The sequence below is a fragment of the Cupressus sempervirens genome, chromosome 10 (genome assembly GCF_028749045.1).
Source record: "Cupressus sempervirens isolate cs-2001-9-10 chromosome 10, ASM2874904v1, whole genome shotgun sequence".
NCBI lineage: Eukaryota > Viridiplantae > Streptophyta > Pinopsida > Cupressales > Cupressaceae > Cupressus > Cupressus sempervirens.
Window position 1 is genome coordinate 966,596,802 of NC_143127.1, and position 19,193 is coordinate 966,615,994.

General features: G+C 32.9%; 1 protein-coding gene across 1 annotated transcript in view; it reads right to left on the reverse strand.

Annotated features, from left to right (window-relative positions):
• Positions 1 to 19,193, reverse strand: part of LOC149537191 (polygalacturonase ADPG2-like) — a 52,619-nt gene that overhangs the window by 14,794 nt on the left and 18,632 nt on the right. Inside the window, exons 2-5 of the mRNA XM_089806419.1 lie at positions 12,062 to 12,269; positions 11,886 to 11,967; positions 11,537 to 11,756; positions 11,204 to 11,434 (exon numbers count right to left, since the gene is read on the reverse strand). Of these exons, the coding sequence (XP_089662545.1) occupies positions 11,204 to 11,434; positions 11,537 to 11,756; positions 11,886 to 11,967; positions 12,062 to 12,269 (741 nt within the window). The remainder of the gene's footprint in view (positions 1 to 11,203; positions 11,435 to 11,536; positions 11,757 to 11,885; positions 11,968 to 12,061; positions 12,270 to 19,193) is intronic.

A 19,193-nucleotide genomic window follows, 5' to 3' on the forward strand; every position in this document is an offset into this window, starting at 1 on the left:
ATGGACCCTATATTTGATTTATTTTTTCACATATCTAAATAAGTAAAATAATCTTCTATATTTTGTTTGTCTACGTCTTTGTATATATTTCTTTAACAAATATATTCATATATCTTAACAAGTATAAATACTTACCTTTTAAATAGTTCTAAATTATGAACATGTTTTATATTAAATTTGTTGGAATTAGATCTTTTTACATAAATGTTAATGTTTGTTTCTTCGTTTCTAAAATTATGTAAATAGATTTTTATATATGTATTTTTTGTATATTTTATTTGACATATTTGATTAGCCAATTTGTAAAGGGGAGACTTTCATCCAAAACAAGTTACAGAACATTCAAATAAAATAAGCATTTTACCAATATTGATTAATTTTTCTAATTTCTCATACTAAAATTTTATCGTATTTTTATTCTCATTCAAGAAAGGATTTGTAAATATGTTTATGAATCAGAGAAAAGTATAAATATATCACAAGTTTTTTTTATCTTATGCCAATATGCTTAAACATTTATTCAGAAATGATATTTTTGTAAAGTTGTTTATAAGTTATCACAAAAGATCGTATCTTTCTCTTATTCCAAATCTATTACTATATATACTTTTGATTAACCTAAATGGTACTCAAAGTCTTCGCAAATATTGACCTATGTCCTTTAACCATAACATACTATTAGAGATGGAGGCAACGAGAATATTATACAATATGACAAAATGTGCAAATCTAAAATGTAAATTAAGAAATATTGATGGACAAATGATTACAATAGGAAAGAAATCATATTAATAAAAATCCATAAATAGGAAAAATATTATTCAAAAGATAAATATGTGCTAGAACAATAATTGTCATGCATTTAGATGCTGGTTCATTTCCTCTGTTTTATAGGAATTTTAGCAAAAAAAATCACATTAAGAATGTATTTCATTTTGATAAATAAATTGAATCTATTTATGTAACAAAATAAATCATTCTGGACATTTAAATGAGTATTTAATTTAAATGTCAAAAATTAAACTGAAAAAAAAAAGGCGATCAAAGTGAAAAATGCAAAAAAGGCAAGCTCGGAGATAATAAACAAGAAAATGAATATGCAAATATTTTGAAAGATTTAACCCTAAACCATGCTATAGTTATCAATATATACCTGCTCCTCTACTGGTGAGAAACATATTTGATGCATCAGCTAAGGAAAAGAAAGCAGAAAAAATGCAAAATCATTTTAAGGCTACAATCACAGCACACAAAGCCAGACAAAAGGAATTATCTAGAGTAGCGTAAATTAGGGCATACCTAGCAAGGAGGGAGAGGAATGACAATAGGTCATAAACAAGAAGAATATTAGAAATATGAAATTGAATCCCCGAACAAAACCTTGGGAAAGATCAGGAGCAATAGAATTGACTAACAAATAAAGGATATTCTTTAGTAAAACTAGATATGCAAAAAATCGAGAGTATATCGACAACAACCTAGAAAGGGCAGGACAACCTATAAAAGCTAGGGCTAATAAGATTATGCAACCTAACATAATCTTAGAAGTAAACCAGGTATAATTAGGCCATAACCAATAGTACCATTAGGCCATAACCAATAGTATACAGATCTCAAAAAGGATATCAGAGCTTCTCCAAAAAAGGCACAATACCAACAAAGATACAATCCAAAAACTTGGAGATTTGGCTCCACTCCTTCCCCTAAATACCCCTTCATCTCAGGAGATAACAATATTTTGATTATATCAAATAGCAAAAAATCCTATTTAATGCTCCGATTAGAATTTACTCCATCATAAAAACCCATTTTTCAGTTTAGCAATTTCCCTAAACAATAACTAGATATGGCAACTAAAAATTGGGGCAATCAAAAGGAAGAAAATGAAGCACCTACGGTAATCTTTAGAAATGAGGTTAGAAGCTTTGGTTTGATTTTGGAAAAAAGTGGATTTATGTTGTTTGCACTAGACCAAAATCGGTTTGATTAGATATGCTTGAAAGGCTTAAAACCCTCTTTGACAAACAAGTAAGTATGACCTTTCTTTCTAATGATTTAACTTACTTAGAAAGTAAGGAAGATAAATATTTTTAAAATTTATTAGAAAATCCTCTTTGTTTTTTTAAAGGACAATTTAAATTTCTTAAAATGATTTCCAAATTATAATGAGGAATCAACAACTTCCCTAAATTTACCATGTGGATTACATTAGATAATATTCCTACAGAGTTCATTGACATAAAATTATTTATTCAAATTGGTGAAGCTCTAGGAGGACTATTGGGTTATGAACCTCATAATGATAAAACTAACACAATAAAGCTCTTGGTTTGTCTCAAACCAAATTTGTACTATCATAGGGTATTCAAATTTATTTCTAATAGATCTATTTACAGAGTTAATAATTCAATCTACAAAGGAATAATTAACAACATAATTCTTATTAAAGATAAAAAGATTGCAACAATTAATACTTCTGACTTTGAAGAAGTTAATGTGGATACTGAATTGGGGAAACAATATCCATAAATAAGGACTATAGCACAAAAACCTTCCCATAGATGGTTTGAAGAAGTTCTAGAGGAAGAAACTACAAAAGGCCTGAATTCTTCTATCATTAAGGAAGTACCAGAGGAAGGTGAAGTAATTGAACTAGCAATTCTACAAAGTTACCATGAAAATATAAGGAAAGGTCAAAAATCAAACATATAGCAAATTTCAACCATGTGGCCCAGACAAGATATAATGAAGGTATAGAATTCTTAAAAGGTTTAGATCAACAAACCTCACTCTTAAAGGAAAGCAATATGGAAATAACTAATGAGATATAAGAAATTATAGAGAATATATCAAGCATTAAATCTTTTAATGAAGAAATTACACTAAGAATCAATGATACTATTGACCAAATGGTATTAGCTCAGTAGAAAACTCAAGAAAAGAGTAAAGTGGACACAACCAGAAAAGATAGCCATCAAATAAAAAATCATAAAAGGAAGAAGAACCGGAAGAGAAAAACCCAACTAGTTGCCTCATGTAATCAGGATAAGAAGGAATTACTCAAATTAAGATTAAGGAATTAGTAACCACTATTGAAGAAATTGAGAATGTAAGATGTTTTTTAGTAGTAGTGCCAGAAAATAATGTAAAGGGGTCACTAAGAGACAGTCTAAATAGAGAACAAGCAATGGCAAAGGATAATAAGGATAAGGTAACACCAACAAAAGAAGGCAAAAAACTCACAAAATTTTGGCAAACACCAAAGTAGAGGACAATAAAGGACAGAATTATAGAGGACAACAATAATATTCTAGAGGAAAAGGAGCTAATTATGGTAGAAAGAGAAATCCTTCCATAGGAGGATAAGATCTTAGAAGAAGTTAAAGATAAGATGGAATACTTAGACCAGCTAATAGAAGAAATTAATGAAGCATTCTATGAGGAAATAAATGAGGAAGGAATGGAAGAACACAAAGTAGTTTTGGTTCAAAAACTCCTAGAACTGGGGGCTGAGAACTATGCCTTTGAAGACCTTAGAAGAGATGTTGAAGCTTTCAATCTAGAATCACACACTAGAGGAATAGAACAATCAAAGCCGACTCTTAATAGCCCAAATATTACAAAGATCCATGAAAAAAGAGGAAGAAAATCCCACAAGGAACTTCAAAATAGGAGTGCAATAGCAGAAGGACAAACAAATGTTACTGACAATTTCGATGCTGGGAAGGGGAAGAGCCTTCCCAAAGAGGTATGAAGAATCTATCCTAGAATTTTAGAGGCCTTAATGCCTCTAGCAAGCAACAAATTTTTAAAAATTGCATTAATAAATATAAACCTGATTTTTCATTAATCTAAGAAACCAAATTAACCTAGAATTAGAAAATTTTAGAGAAAAATTGGGTTGTAGGAAAGTAATAGGAGTCCCTTCAGAAGGAGCCTCTAGAGGGCTAGCTATCATCTACAACCTTAAATCTTACCAAGTTGATACCCTAAGGAATGAAAAGAAATGGTTAAGTATTAAAGTAGTTGATTTGAATTGTTCTTTAACCTTTAAACTTATTAACATCTATGGCCCTACAACTAATTCTAGAAAAAAAATGGTATGGGCTGACATTAGTTAGCATATTTAGCAAGATAATACCTTCTCCTTTCTAGGAGGGGAATTTAATTCTATTACATCCTTAAAAGAGAAATTAGGGGGTTGTGTAAACTACCACAGGCAACATCTAACTTCAATCAATGGATACAAAGCAATGAATTAATTGAAGTCCCATCTAAAGATAATGCATTCATATGGAATAATAGAAGACAAGGATGCAACCAAGTAGCAAAGAAACTTGATAGATTCTTCTATAATGGCCACCTTCCAACAAATATCTCCAAAATCACATTGGAACTCATCCCTTGTTTTGGATCAGACCACTTCCCTATTTGCCTAAGAATGGAAAAGGAAGCTACAACTAAAATAAACCCTTTTAGAGTGGAACAAATGTGGTTCAAAGATGAAAACCTTTTGAACCTATTAGAAATCTAGTGGAAAAACACTAAAGTAGAGGGATCTAGGATGTTTAGAGTAGTACAAAAACTTAAAATGACTAAAATTAACTTAATACAATGGAACAAACATCATTTTAGAAACATCTTTGAGCTAAAATGAGATACTAAAGAAGCTTTAAGAAACATCAACATAGAAATAATGGACAATGTCATGAATGAAAAAATATATACCTAGGTAAAAAACTTAAGACTAAAAATGGAAGATATTTTGGCAAAAGAAGAAATATACTAGAGACAAAAATCAAGGAAAGTTTGACTTATAGAAGGGGATAAGAATACCAAATTTTTCCATAACTGCACCAAGGTCAAAAGATCCATCAATAGTATAACCAAAATTTGTTCAAAAGAAGACCATATCTTAGAAGATAAAGAGGAAATATCCAGAGAGGCCCTAAATTATTTTCAAAATATTTTAAATGAAGAGTCATCTTATAAAGGCAAATCAAATTTTCTGAAAAACCATTCTCAAGATTATTAATGATAAGGAAAACTAGTTTCTAATGAATAAACTCTCTAAAGATGAAGTAACTAAGGTCCTCTTTAATATGAATCCAAACAAAGCCCCATGACTAGATGGCTTTCCAACTTTCTTTTTTCAAAAAAGTTGGCATTTCATGGGGGAGGAGATTATAGAGGAAAGTATGAGGAATTTTGGAAGAATACATAAAGAAATCAACCAAATGTTCCTTGCACTCATTCCAAAATCATATAATTGTAAGGACTTTAGTGACTTTAGACCTATTTCCCTCTGTAATACCCTCTATAAAATCTTAACCAAAAATTTATCATCAAGACTTCAAATGTTCCTCCTTATGCTCATAAGTGAGGAACAATATGGATTTGTTTAAGGTACATCAATTTATGATGGTATGATCATTGCCAAATAAATAATTCGTTCACTAAAATTAAGTAAAAAACTAGGAATGCTTATCAAAATAGACATAAGTAAGGCTTATATGATAAAGTTTGTTGACTTGGTTGTCAACACCTCCTTTAGGGTTCACAACATGGCTTAACAATCTCTCGTGGTTCTAGATAAGTCTAGTGTTTGTGATGTTCATTGATAGCTCAAGCTTTTGGTGCAACAACAAACATATAAACAATTGGTATCAGAGCCTTGGGTCACAGGTTTGAATATCGGGAGGTCTCCTTCATTCTGTTGGTGTGGAACCATCAGTTGGTGCTAAGGGGGAGATTGGTGACTTGGTGGTCAGCACCTCCTTTAGGGTTCGCAACATGGCTTAACAACCTCTCATGGTTCTAAGTAAGTCTAGTGTTTGTGATGTTCATTGATAGCTCAAGCTTTTGGTGCAATGACAAACATACCACCAAAAGTTAATTGGAGATTTTTATACAAATGCCTACAGGCCTTTGGGTTCACAAAAGCATGGATTAACTTAATTTTTTAATGTATTTCTACACCAAAATTCTTGATTCTCGTTAATGGCACCCCAGAAGGCTTCTTCTCCATGTCTTGAGGTATTAGACAAGGAGATCCTATATCACCCTTTCTTTTCATTTTACTCTTTGAAGCACTTGGCAAGTCCCTTAAACAAAATAAGATGGAATCATCCCTAAATGGTCTCAAGATTGCCAATACAAGCAAACTGGAAACCCATCAACAATTTTTTGATGATACCTTTCTCTATGGTGAAGTAAGTGAAAAAGAAGCTGACATAATTACTTCTATACTAATCAAATATGCAAAGGTATCTGGACAAGAAATCAATAGAGCTAAATTTGAAATTTTCTTTTCTAATACAGAGATAGTAACTCAAAAGAAGATTAGCTTCATCTTTAATATATCAATGGGCTCCCTTCCTTGCAAATATCTAGGTTTACAATTAAATGATTCATCTAATCAAGCTAAATTATGGGAGCCCCTATTAGGAAAAATAAAATAAAAGATTCAATCAAGGAAAGGAAAATGACTCTCTCTAGCAAGAAGAAGTACTATGCTAAAATCAATACTATCTAGCATACCTATCTATCAATTGTCACTTCAAAATTTCCCTACCTATATAGAAAATTCACTGAACAAATCACTAAAGGATTTCTTATGGTAAGGAGCTGATAATAAAAAGAAATTCAACTTAATAGCTTGGAACAAAATTTTCCAAGATAAGGAGGAAGGTGGCTTTGGTATCCAAAATATTAAACTTCAAGCTCTTGCTTTAGGAGCAAAGCTAATTTGAAGAATGATCCATAATCCTAAATTTTCTTGGGTTAGGCCTCTCTTAGATAAATATTTGAATTCCTCTGAGCACCTAAGTATCCTTAGAACTAAATCTCCCCCCCAGGCTCTACAGTCTAGAATTTTATGTTGAAATGTTGTCATATTATTTTCAACAAGTAACATGGCAAGTAGCAAATGGTAAGGAGGTTAGATTTTGGATAGACTCTTGGAAAAGATTCCCACCACTATGCAAAATTGAGAGATTAACTCAAGCAAGGACTATTCTTTCACAAGCAATTGGAACCTACTTATCAGAGTATTGGGAAGTAGATTTATCCAAAACCAAAGGATGGAAATGGAAAAACCTAGACATATATGACATTCTAGAAGAAGAACTTTCCATATTAATAGCATGCTTATCAGTGAGGTCCTTTAACCTTTCATCCACTAAGGATAAACTCGTATGGACAGATCTCATATAGGAGAATATAAGGCTAAAGATGGATATAAGTACTTATCCACTCATAAATCAAACACCTTGAAACTTTTACCAACCGATCTATGTTGGAATTCATTACGTCTCCCTAAAGTGGGAACCTTTTCACGGTTAGTAATACAAAATAGAATTCTCACTACTGATTAATTCAAAAGGATGGGTTATGAAGGACCATCTAGATGTCCAATATGTAGGATGGCTGAAGAGGACCCTAACCATCTCCTCTTACATTGCAATTTCTCCCATACCATATGGACATGGTTTTATATAACAATGATACCATTTTAAAACATTTATTATCATGGCCTAAATACAACTACACCAATATTTTTGAAGGACTATGGATAATCTGACCTTCAATCATAATTTGGGAAATATGGAAAGAGAGAAATGGATGCATCTTTAAGAATCAGGAGATATCGACTAATACAGTTATCTCTAAATAGAAAATTCAATAATTGAAACTTTGAATTGAAAATTAAATCAAACCAATGAAAATATGACATCATGGGATGGATCTATGAGAAATATGTGGATAGGCCTTAAGATCCCTCCCTTTAATGGCAAAGGTAGGGATTCTAATCAAAGTTTAAGGAAAACTTGTGTCTGGACCCCACCCCCCTGGAGGATGGATGGGTAAAACTTAATTTTGATGTGGCCTCCAGAGGCAATCCTAGCCCTGCAAGAATTGGATGTTGCATTAGGAATAGTTCAGGATGAACATTAGTAGAAAGATTAAAGAAAATTGAACTAACCAGAAACAATGTTGCAGAATTTAAAGCCTTAATAGAAGGCTTATGGCTCTGTTCCCAACTCAATTTCAAAAATGTTGCAATTGAAGGAGACTTTGTGATTGTTATCAATGCCTTGCATAATAAATCTACCCCTAATAGGAAATTGAGTAGCTTTCTTAACCATGGCTTGGACCTTATTTCAAAACTAGAAAGAGTCACGATTAACCACATATATAGGGAAGGGAATACCTTCGTAGATGATTTTTCCAATAAAGGCACTGATGGTTCTGAGACCTTGCATTGATCTAACATTCAAGAATTTCCTAGTTAAAATTTGTTGAACTAACCTATGATTAATTAAAAGTATTAGATGAAACATCGAGGAATGATAGACTAAAACTATACTTATAAAAGAATTAATACAAATCAAAATAGTTTAACGTATAGATCTGTGTTTAAAGCATAGTTTTTAGATAAGATATTGTTGCATCATTAATAATAATTATTAGTAGCTTATCCTAAACTAAGTGCTCATTTTACCTCCCTCTCCATCTCCATGAATTTATCATTTATATCAACTTTAACCTTTAAGCATCATTTATAATCATCAACCAACATGTGAGTTGGCTTTAATCATAACCTTACACCCAGGTTATGATGCCATCTGCTATTTAGGCACGACTTTTATAAATTTTTATAACTGTTGTTATGGTGGTCTCCTAATAGTTGCTCTATCAATATGAAATCTTCAATAGCTCTCTTTCATGTAGTAGAGGAAAGGACAATGGCATTTAGGGGGTCTGTGAAGTGGGAGAGATGGAATAGAATTTTAAAGCCAGTAGATGATGTTACCATATTTGCCATTATTGGGGGAAAAGGAGTTTAGTTATGATTACACCTGGCATACCAATAGCTCTATCATAGGTTCTTTCATAGGTTGTCTGGCTAGGGTTAATGTGGAGAAATGGGCAATTATTAGGTTATGCCTTAACATCTTTGATAGCATCTAGTTTGTAGGTTTGGAAAATGTCATTATGAGTATGGCTTAGAAACTATGTATTTCACTCCATGATGTTTACATGGCATATGAACTTGAGGAACTCCCGCATTTTAACATTGCCAAAAGGCTAGCTCTGATCATCAAATATAACATATAATTCTACAACAGATGACCAAAAATGAAGGCCAACATTTATTTCCTGCTGGGGTGGAGAGGCATTCTTCAAGACCTTAGGAAGGGTTGGCTATCTAACTTTCTACAAGATTTTGAAGCCTATATTGAGCCAGATGTCAATTTTGATGACATGGGCAAACTAGAATTCATACTTCCTAATTTCATTAGGTCTAGCAGAGAGCTCACGACAATTGTTTACCCACCAGGCTCAACTATGGATGATGCAGAAGATATAGTCATGTTCTTCTGGAAGAAAGAGGAGATGGCCCAATGTTAACTTGCCTTGTATTTTCTCAAGTTTTTGGTTTTTTGGGTACTGATAGATTTAAGTTTCCTTAAGGTTCTAGTTTTAGAATTGTTTTCTAGTTTTTACTATAGCCTAAGATCAATCTTATGGCCAGCTTTAAGGATGGTTGTTTAGGTTGCTACACCATGTATCCTTGTTAGGTTTTAGAGTTATATAGCCTGTAAATGGCATGGTTGGCATCTTGTTTTATGGCATTTTGGGTATATGCCAAATTACTGTTAGCCTAAATTATGTGAATGGTTTAATGTATATATGGCTTATTATTATACAAATGACTATTTTAAATAACAATGGGTTTGTTTAAATCAAATAGCATTAAAAGACAGGTACATGGTTTTCTCTTTCTCAACGATTTTCTTAAAGAAATCTATATTAATGAGGATTTATGAGTAGGGGTTCTATGATAGACCGTAAATTTTGTGATCAACTCCCCTTCTCACAAGCCTAAATAAAAACTTATCAAATGCATTATGGAAAGAAAATGTTAAACTAACATCCTAAAGAATTCAAGTAGACAACTTCTTTAGTAAAAGCATAACAAAGGCTTGAATTACTAACTCATCCCAAAGGTTAAACAAATATCTAGAAAGTTTAGGGATTGGAACATTGTTCCCCTATTAAATCTTGGTAAAAATCAAAAACTTGGCTATTTATATACAACCCATTAACGATTTTATACCAAGTAGGATTAATCTTATTAGATGACTTCTTCAGTTAAAGCATAACAGAGGCTTGAATTACTAACTCATCCCAAAGGTTAAACAAAGATGTGGGAAGTTAGAGGATTGAAATACTGTTACCCTATTAAATCTTGGTAAAAATTAGAAACTTGGTTATTATTATATGGTCCATTAATGATTAAGACCGAATGGGATTTGCATATATACACTAATGCCTTAAACTAAACTATGTAGAATGATTAAAATTCAACTAAATAGGAATAAGAGTCATTTACTAAGAATTTTTTTGTGAAGAGGTTAATAGATAGTTATTTATGTTGATTCCTCCTCATTTTCCTTTCTTATGATTTAATCACTAACCCCATGTGGGAAGTTAGTGGCTTTTTGTGATGCAGATATCTAATCTAGTATTCTCATGGCTGGACTTGAAGAACACTTGGACATAGTCTTACCCTTGCAGCTCTCAGTTATCCTTATTAGTGATATTTCTTTGTAATAATTGGTTACAACACCATGTAAAATTTTGATAAATAAAGATTCATACTTACTGGGAAATGCCCCTTTTAAATATGTATAATATAGGACTTTGGTCCCAAGCTAGACTAGATGTTTTCTTTCTCCATTCTTTCTTACCAGTACCCGTTTGAATGGAGTACTCTGTTACTTCTTATTTATATATAATACAAAGACTTCAGTCATTTACTTATGAAAAAAAAACAAAAAAGATCATTCTACATACATATTATTCAATTTAATGATTATGTCATTAATACGAATATTATTTTTGTCTATCATTAAATAAAAATACTCATCCTATTTTAAATGATAAAATAAAGTCTTATATCACTGAACCTTTTTAGTGAATGCATAACTTTAAAATTTTCATTAATATAAATTGACTACTCATCCCCAAAAAAAACTTATAAAGACTTATATATTGGACAACCAACTTCTTTGAAAAAAATATTTGTTAATATAAAATATGAAAGAATTATGTACGATAGTATAGTATAATTCTGCCATTACCTAAATCCTATTCATTTACATCCCCTTATGGTCATCGACTCCAAACTATTTACCATTAGAGGCAAGGTTGGGTTTACAGCCCCAACATCAAGTGCAGTAACTTGTGCATTCTTACACAATAATTGGGCTTCATTTCCATCGTTGTAGCTCAAGTTTATGCAATCTACTTTGATTCCTCGACAAGGCACACTCTGGCTACATTCAAAAGCAATTGCATCATCTGTAGCCGATGTTCCAATTATGTTCTTGTATACAATGTTGCTGATCTTCACACTAGAACTTCCCTACAAATTCATAATAACAATTCAGACATAATTAAATCACTGCCATTATTAACTAGAAATATTAAATCTTATGTTTATAGTAATACAACTTTATCTATATACCTTTCTAGAAATCCCATTTGGAGAAAAATATTGGTCAATTATGATGGGATTTTGTACATTGTCCATTTTCACATTTTTGAAAGTTATACTAGTTGTGAAATCATTCCCTCCTTGCCATGTTTTGATCCTTACTCCATTCTTTGTGTTGTGACAAGAGACTTGGCTTACTGTTATGTTCTTTATAGTAGCAATGGAGTTATCCTCACCAAGACTTCCAATACTTCATTACCAACAACAACATGACAAACCAAAAAAAAGGTATTTTATCAGTACCCACATAGCATTTTTTCTCCAACACATCATTTAATGGAAAACAAGACTTATACTTCTTAATGCTACTTATTATCACCTGATTCCATGCCCTGGCCCACATGTTAGCTCATCAATGGCAATATTGAAGGATCCTGATCCAATAGAAATGCAGTCATCTCCTGAAAACAAATATTGAAGCCAAATTATGAGAAATTCCTTAAAATCACAACTAGCAACTACAAATCATTTTTCGTATGAGTTAAAAAAAGCCACTTGTTCCTATGAAAATGTTTATAATTATAACATTGGAAGATGGTCCCATATGAATTCCATTAGTATTGGGACTGTCACTTGGAGCCTCAATAGTCACACCATCCACCAAAACATTATTGCAGGTATCAAAGTTTAGATGAAACTGCTTGCTATTGATTGAAATGATCTTTCTTACTATGGTATTCGTGGTGCCTATAAATCTCAATGCCTGATCACAAAAAGAAGTGGATTCATTAGATAATCAGATTGGGGAACACTACACATTAGCACCCAATTTCCTTCCAAAGTACTATCATCCAAATTGTTTCTCCTTTTCAAATAGTGTAATGACATCTTTCGAATATATCCAATATGAGATGATAGTGAAGAGATCTTTATTTTTTTTCCATAATTTCTTATTTAAAATAGATGTGAATAGCACTCTTCATGCAATGGATTTATCTACAGAGCTATTTTTTCCCAATGAAATGTAACCTTTCCTTAACAATTTCAACAATATTTGTTTGTAGTTTAGAGTTCTTCCTCTTTTTTACACTTGTATCTATACCCAATAGTTTAAATGGCTCTTTTAATTCATCTTTAAGAAGTGAAATTGATAATAGTTGAGTTTTCTCCACTGTATCAAGATTCTCAAATTGTGCAATTATTTCAATTATATGATCTAATTTTCTATGACTAATTTGTCTCTTCAAACTTTGAGGTAGATTAGAATTCTCATTTGTTGTTTGATCTCGAGCTGCAAGAAAAAATAAAATAAAGACTTAAGATATATTTTCTCTAAATTAGGGTCCACATATGTGTATATATATAACAAATGAACTATTAAATATAATTTTATCTAACCTTTAGATGATGCTTCTTCGATATTCATTACATCATCTTCGATTTCCTCATGTCCAACATTTTCATCATCTACTGCTACATGTGCACGATATAACAAATAAAATCAAGCATGTTTGTGAGGGGATTTTTCTATAAAATTAAAAATCAAAGATATAAAGTTTTCCTCTAGACAGGTAGAAACCTAGACAGACCTTGTAATTATGAGAGATGTGTGCATACATACATGTTTGAGCTTGGTCTAATGAAGCTTCTACAACCTCAATAGGTTTTCATGTTTCATTACATCATAAATAAATTCATAATTTAAAACACCATAATTGAAATATACCCTAATTCTGAATATTCATAATTTAAAAACCATAATGTAATAAAACCTAATCCTAAATATATTTAAAATTCAATAAACCCTTAATATTACGTAAATAGTAACTCTAAGTTTATATTTACCATATTCCTAATTTGATAAACCCTAATCCTAACTATATACATACAATAAGTTTACAATGCGATTGTACACTATATGAACTAAATATGCATTGGAAAAAATATTGCACATGTACATACCTTGCCTCCTATAGCATCTTGCTAAAGTTTTTCGATGATTTTCATCTTCTTGTTCATTAGTTATTTTTCAAGAATATTTACTTTCTCTTTTACCTTAATTTCCCATGTCACAAATTTTTCTTCCAAATTTTGAAAACAAACAAGTTACAAAATATTTCCTCCCTCCCAATTGAAGTTTGAATTAGTTGATTGGATTTGAATGTTACAATTGAAAAAAAAAAAAATTATTTGTATGAAAATTTTTAATTTTTTTTTAAAAAACCCTAAGGGCCAATCCTTTTTATTTAAAAAAAAAAAAACCCTAAGGGTTGACCTTACTTTGGATCGAAACTACATTAGGTAGTTTCAATTGAAACTACCTAATGTACTTTCAATCAAAAGCAAGGCCTGCCCATTTAACTGCATGGTTCAAGAGGGTCAAGCTTTCTTAGTTTCGATAGAAACTAGACAATTTTGTTTCTATAGAAACTAATGTTTTTAGTTTTTATAGATACTTAGTTTCTATCGAAACTATTATGATGTGGAACCTAATTAGACTTAGAGGTTTATCCAGTGTGGTTTCCCTCTAGCATATTTCTATGGGGGTTTGGGGGTAATGCCCCCAAGATGGGGTCAAGGGGCAGTGCCCCTGTGGGGGCCTGGGGAAGTACCCCCAAAGCCAAAAATGACCTTATATTGTAAAAGGCGTTGGCTACTATTTTTTCTATTATTCTAACCGTAATTTTGTAAGCACAAAAAACCTTTTATAAAAAGGCATACGATTAGGGATTTTCATAATGGTGATGCAAAAATTGGTTCTTACGAAGGTATAGAGTTGTAAGAAATTACAGATTGTAATTAGGTTGTAATCACTGGATCATAATAATATTGGACTTGATGTTTGGTGGATGTAGCCCAAGATTTGGGTCAACCACATTAAATCTTGGTTTCTTGTGTTCTTTTCTGTGTAATCTATTATTTTCTGATATTGTTTATATTTGCATATAACTATTATTTCTATTTGAGGTTAATCTAACAAGTGCTATCAGAGCCAAATGGTCATCATTTTTTAGCCAGGCTGCCATCATTTTTTTTAGTGATCCTCTATAGGAAGGTCTCATAGTTGAGTGGGAATGATGGCAGACAAGGGTAAGTTGATGGTTGACAAGTTTAATGGACAAAAATTTCAGTTATTGAAGATGTGAATGGAGGATTATATTTATCAAAAATATTTATGGAAGTTGTTGTTGGGAAAAACTAAAAACCAGGGAACTATGACAAATGAGGACTAGAATCTTTTAGATAGAAAGGCACTTGGAAGCATTTAGTTATGCCTAGCACCATCGGTGGAATTTAACATTAGAAAAGTGAAGACAATAGAAGAGTTGATGGAAACCCTAGTGAAATTGTATGAAAAGCCCTTTGCTTCAAATAAGGTATTTTCATGAAGTGTTTATTTAATATGAAAATGGTAGAAAGTGAATCTATTGCAAATCATTTAAATGAGTTTCATACTGTCACTAGTTAGTTATCTTTTGTGGGTATTAATTTTGATGAAGAAATTATGGCTCTCTTGATTTTGTGTTCTTTGCCTGAAAGCTGGAATGGCTTGGTAATGGCTATGAGTAATTTTATTTGTGGATCTAATACCCTAAAGTATGATGATGTAATCAATGTTATTTTGAGTGAGGAAACTTGTAGGAAAACATCAAGCATTTCTACGTCAATAATTTCTTTGAACACACAAAGTAGAGGTAGAATGACTAAAAGAGGAAATAATTCTAGAATTCTTGGTAAATTAGGAGTAAAGTCAAAGAGGAGGAGGTCTCAATCTAGAGGACCAAGAAATTGTTGATACTATGGTTAAAAATGACATAAGAGCAAAGATCATTGAACTCGAAAGAACAATGAAGGAGATAAAGAAGATTGAGACAAGGAGGAAAATGTGAGATGGAGACAAGGAGACAAATGTGGTAAGTAACAAATCCAAAGAGGATGCTTTGCTTTTGTCTTTAGAAAGTGTTGATGATTCATGGGTTTTAGATTCTGGTGCTTCATTTCATGCTACACGTCGAAGAGGTTATTCCATTAATTATGTCCAAGGGGATTTTGGGCTTTTTTATTTGGGGGACAATGAACCATATCAAATTTTTGGAAAGGGAAAAGTTAAGATTAAGTTGCAGAATGGAAATCATTGGCTACTACATGAGGTAATACATGTTCCAAGGTTGAGTAGGAATTTAATTTCAACAGGGAAACTTGGCGATGAGGGTTGTGTAGTTAATTTTAATGATAAAAATTGGAAGGTTTCAAAATGTTTCCTAGTAGTAGAAAAATGTGTGAAAGTATGAACCTTATATCTTTGTACAGGTCATATTGTTTGTCATGTCCCTTTTCAAATAATTAAAAATAATAATCTTTTCTAAGGCAGGCAGGCCCAAAAAAGGTGAAGTTTCGGAAAAAGGGGATAATATTTGGAATCTAATGGAATAATAAATGAAAATTATTATTAAAATATGTTTTATTAACCCCTCTTGGACGTGAGTTAGGGTTATGCCCTCTTTTAAGGGGTTTGGAGGCATTTTGGGCTGATTCCAGAACTTGATTTTCGCTTATTGCTTTGTTGTTCTTCAAAGGCTACCAAACCTGTGGAGAAGGAGACCCAAGGATGAGAGTTTGTAGGTTTCTAGGAAGGCTAAAGATGGGATTTTGAAGCCATTCTATGTGCAAGCTCATGCAGAGTTTGCCTTTGTGCTGAACAGTGCAAATTTGTGGGTTTTCGGGTGTTTTTTTTGTAAGAGTTTGGTGTTTTCAGTTGAGTATTTCATATCAGTTTGGGTTGCTGCTTTATTTCAGACTTTAAGATGTTAAAATAGAGCTTAATATATGTATTGGGACATGATTAAACTTCTGAGATAGATTATTAGTGTTTTTGTGGTGTTTTCGGGCATTTTTGTGTTAATTTCGGGAGCCCGATGAGCATAGTTTTTGTCCTACGTTTGTGAGCTATTGTGTAAATGCTATATAGATCTAGAAATTTAATTTTGTAGGCCTTTATGATGCTGAAATTTCTGTAAAAATTTTCATTTTAAGATTTATTAATAATTTGTGAAGTTGTGAAGTTTTTGGCACTATTTCGGACATACCCGATTTGGGGTTTATTGAGAAACTGGTGGATCTTTTTCATATTGGTTGTTTGATTTTAAAAATCTGATTAGAGGCTTGAAATATCATATAAAATTAGAAAAATGGACATTTTAGTGGTATCAGAGCTATGATCTTGCCAGCCTAAGGGTTTGTAGAAGTTTGCATGTCAGTTTTGACAACTACCCAAATCTTGCATGCTGCTTCTAATCAGTTGCATGTCAAAATTTATGGTCACATGCTACTTATAATCATTTTCATGTTATTTCTTGGTGAATTTGGTGGTTGCATGTTGCTTCTAATCAGATGCATGTCAAAATCTATGGTTGCATGCTACTTCTAATCATTTGTATGTTAGTTCTTGGTGAATTTGGTGGTTGCATGTTGCTTCTAATCAATTGCATGTCAAAATATATGGTTGCATGCTACTTCTAATCATTTGCATGTTATTTCTTGGTGTTTGAAGAAGTTATAACCTATTGGAGTTACACTCTACTTTATCCAGAATGGACAGGTATAGTACAGAGTCTCAGAGGACACGATCTTGGACAATTGATATCTAGAGTCAGAACAGTAGAAAGGATGGTTATTTAGACATTTGAGATAAACTTAGGAAAATAAGTCATGACATGTCTAAATAGTTGGTTGAGCACCACTGTATGATGAATGACATGTTGTCCAATGCAGCTAAGGTGGATAAGTTGACTGGATTTCTATTTGGCAGATTTTCTCACAAGGCAGATGACACAATTACCAAGAACTTGCATGAGGAGTTTGAGAAACAAGCTTATAGCCAGGTAGAGGTCTCAGATTCTACTCCGCCACAAGAGGTAGTGAGAAAGGATATTACACAGATTGATAGTAATGATCAACTTGATACTCAAATTGAGACAATTGTATACAGGTCGTCAAAGGGTGATGTCACAAGTATTCAAGATGGTATAGTTACAACAGGCAGTGACTACAGCATAGTGGGTTCAGATGATGATTATAAGGATGTTGTTGTGCATGATGGTGAGATACCTGGTAGAGATGAGTAGACATTGAGCATTCATGACTTTGCTGAGAAAGAGTACCAGGCATAGTTAGATGCTTCATCACATGAGGTTGAGGCTGGTAGCACTTCACATGATTTGTCTAGCTAGCTGAAAGTGAACAAAGACAGTATTGTGACTTCATTATCTCATCATGACAGGTATGTGGAGTTAGTTGGTATTGGTCATATTACTCAGGTGAGGAGTTTGCTTGAGTTACCAACTGATTCTAGTTTACGGATATGGACTCAAGATTGTTATATTGGCGTCTGGGATTCAATTGACTGGAGATCTTTAACACTTTTTGGTAGCAGTGTTTGTTTGGGTGCTATCATGGATTTGATTAGCAGATTGCACGGTGTTGTCTTTTCTTGTGCTAGCAGCTTGTCTAATGTTGGTATTAGTTTTTATACACTGGTATTGGGCTTTGTTCATATATCCAATCGACCATTTTTGCTGGAATGTGTTGATGATCTTTCATATTTGGCAATGTGTATAGATGAGTCCCAGGATCATATCGGCATTGATGACATCTAGGAGGATGCAGTGGGAAATTTTGAAGACTTAGTTTCCTTGGCAATTTCTTTTGGTATAGAGGAGTTGGATAGCAATGCTACAATTTTTGATACTTCGTATGTTGATATGGGCTTTGGAGTTTATTCGTAGGATATGGATGGTAATACTCTAGAGACCAGTAACCTTGAGGATACTCCTTTAGATAGTGTGTCAGAGGAGGTTTGTAGGATACAGTCTAGCCAGTGCCATCATGTGTCCAGTTAGTTGAGAGTTAGTGAGCAAGACATTGCTATTGCTTGCCAGCATTTCAATGCTGCTCGTCAATTGTTAGCAATTTATGGATGGGGTTCTCCTACTAGTGATAAGCAGGGAGGTAGTTATCTTTCCTTGATAGAATTCCACTCTTTATGGGAGGCTATCCAGATTCTGAGATAGGATTATATGCAGTTGATAGCTGACAGAGATTATCTTATGGAGTGGGGGAGTACAACATACGATGCATTATTGGCCAAGGAAGATGAGGTGAGTGAGCTTACTCAGTAGCTTGAGGTGACTTCTAAGATTCTTGAGAGTACACAATTGGCTTTCAAGGAGTCACAGTTTCATTTGGTTAAGGTGACCATGGAGTTAGAGAAACTACAGTCTTTACCAGATTCTGTACAGTCACAAGCTGTGATGTCTGGTGATCTGAGGATGTCCATGGTCAAGATTGTCAAAGATAGTGGAGATGGGGATGCATCCATCCTTGATACTAACATTGGCATATCGGGTTCATCCACACTAAAGTTAGGTTCAGTTGAGTTGAGTGCTGCAGCAGATTGTTATGGTATGCCCAACATGGTGGTAACCTCTAGAGATGTTGTATCAAAGACCATGTGTGATGTTGGTGAGCCGACAGTTGGCATGGTTCCTACTAGTAATACTACTCCCTTGGCGATGTCTTTAGAGGTAGTAGTCAGTTCCAACTTGGTTAGTGATCGATCTTGCAGTTAGTGACATCTAGATTGCAATCTGAGCCACTGACTGAGATTGGTGCATTCTATCAACATTAC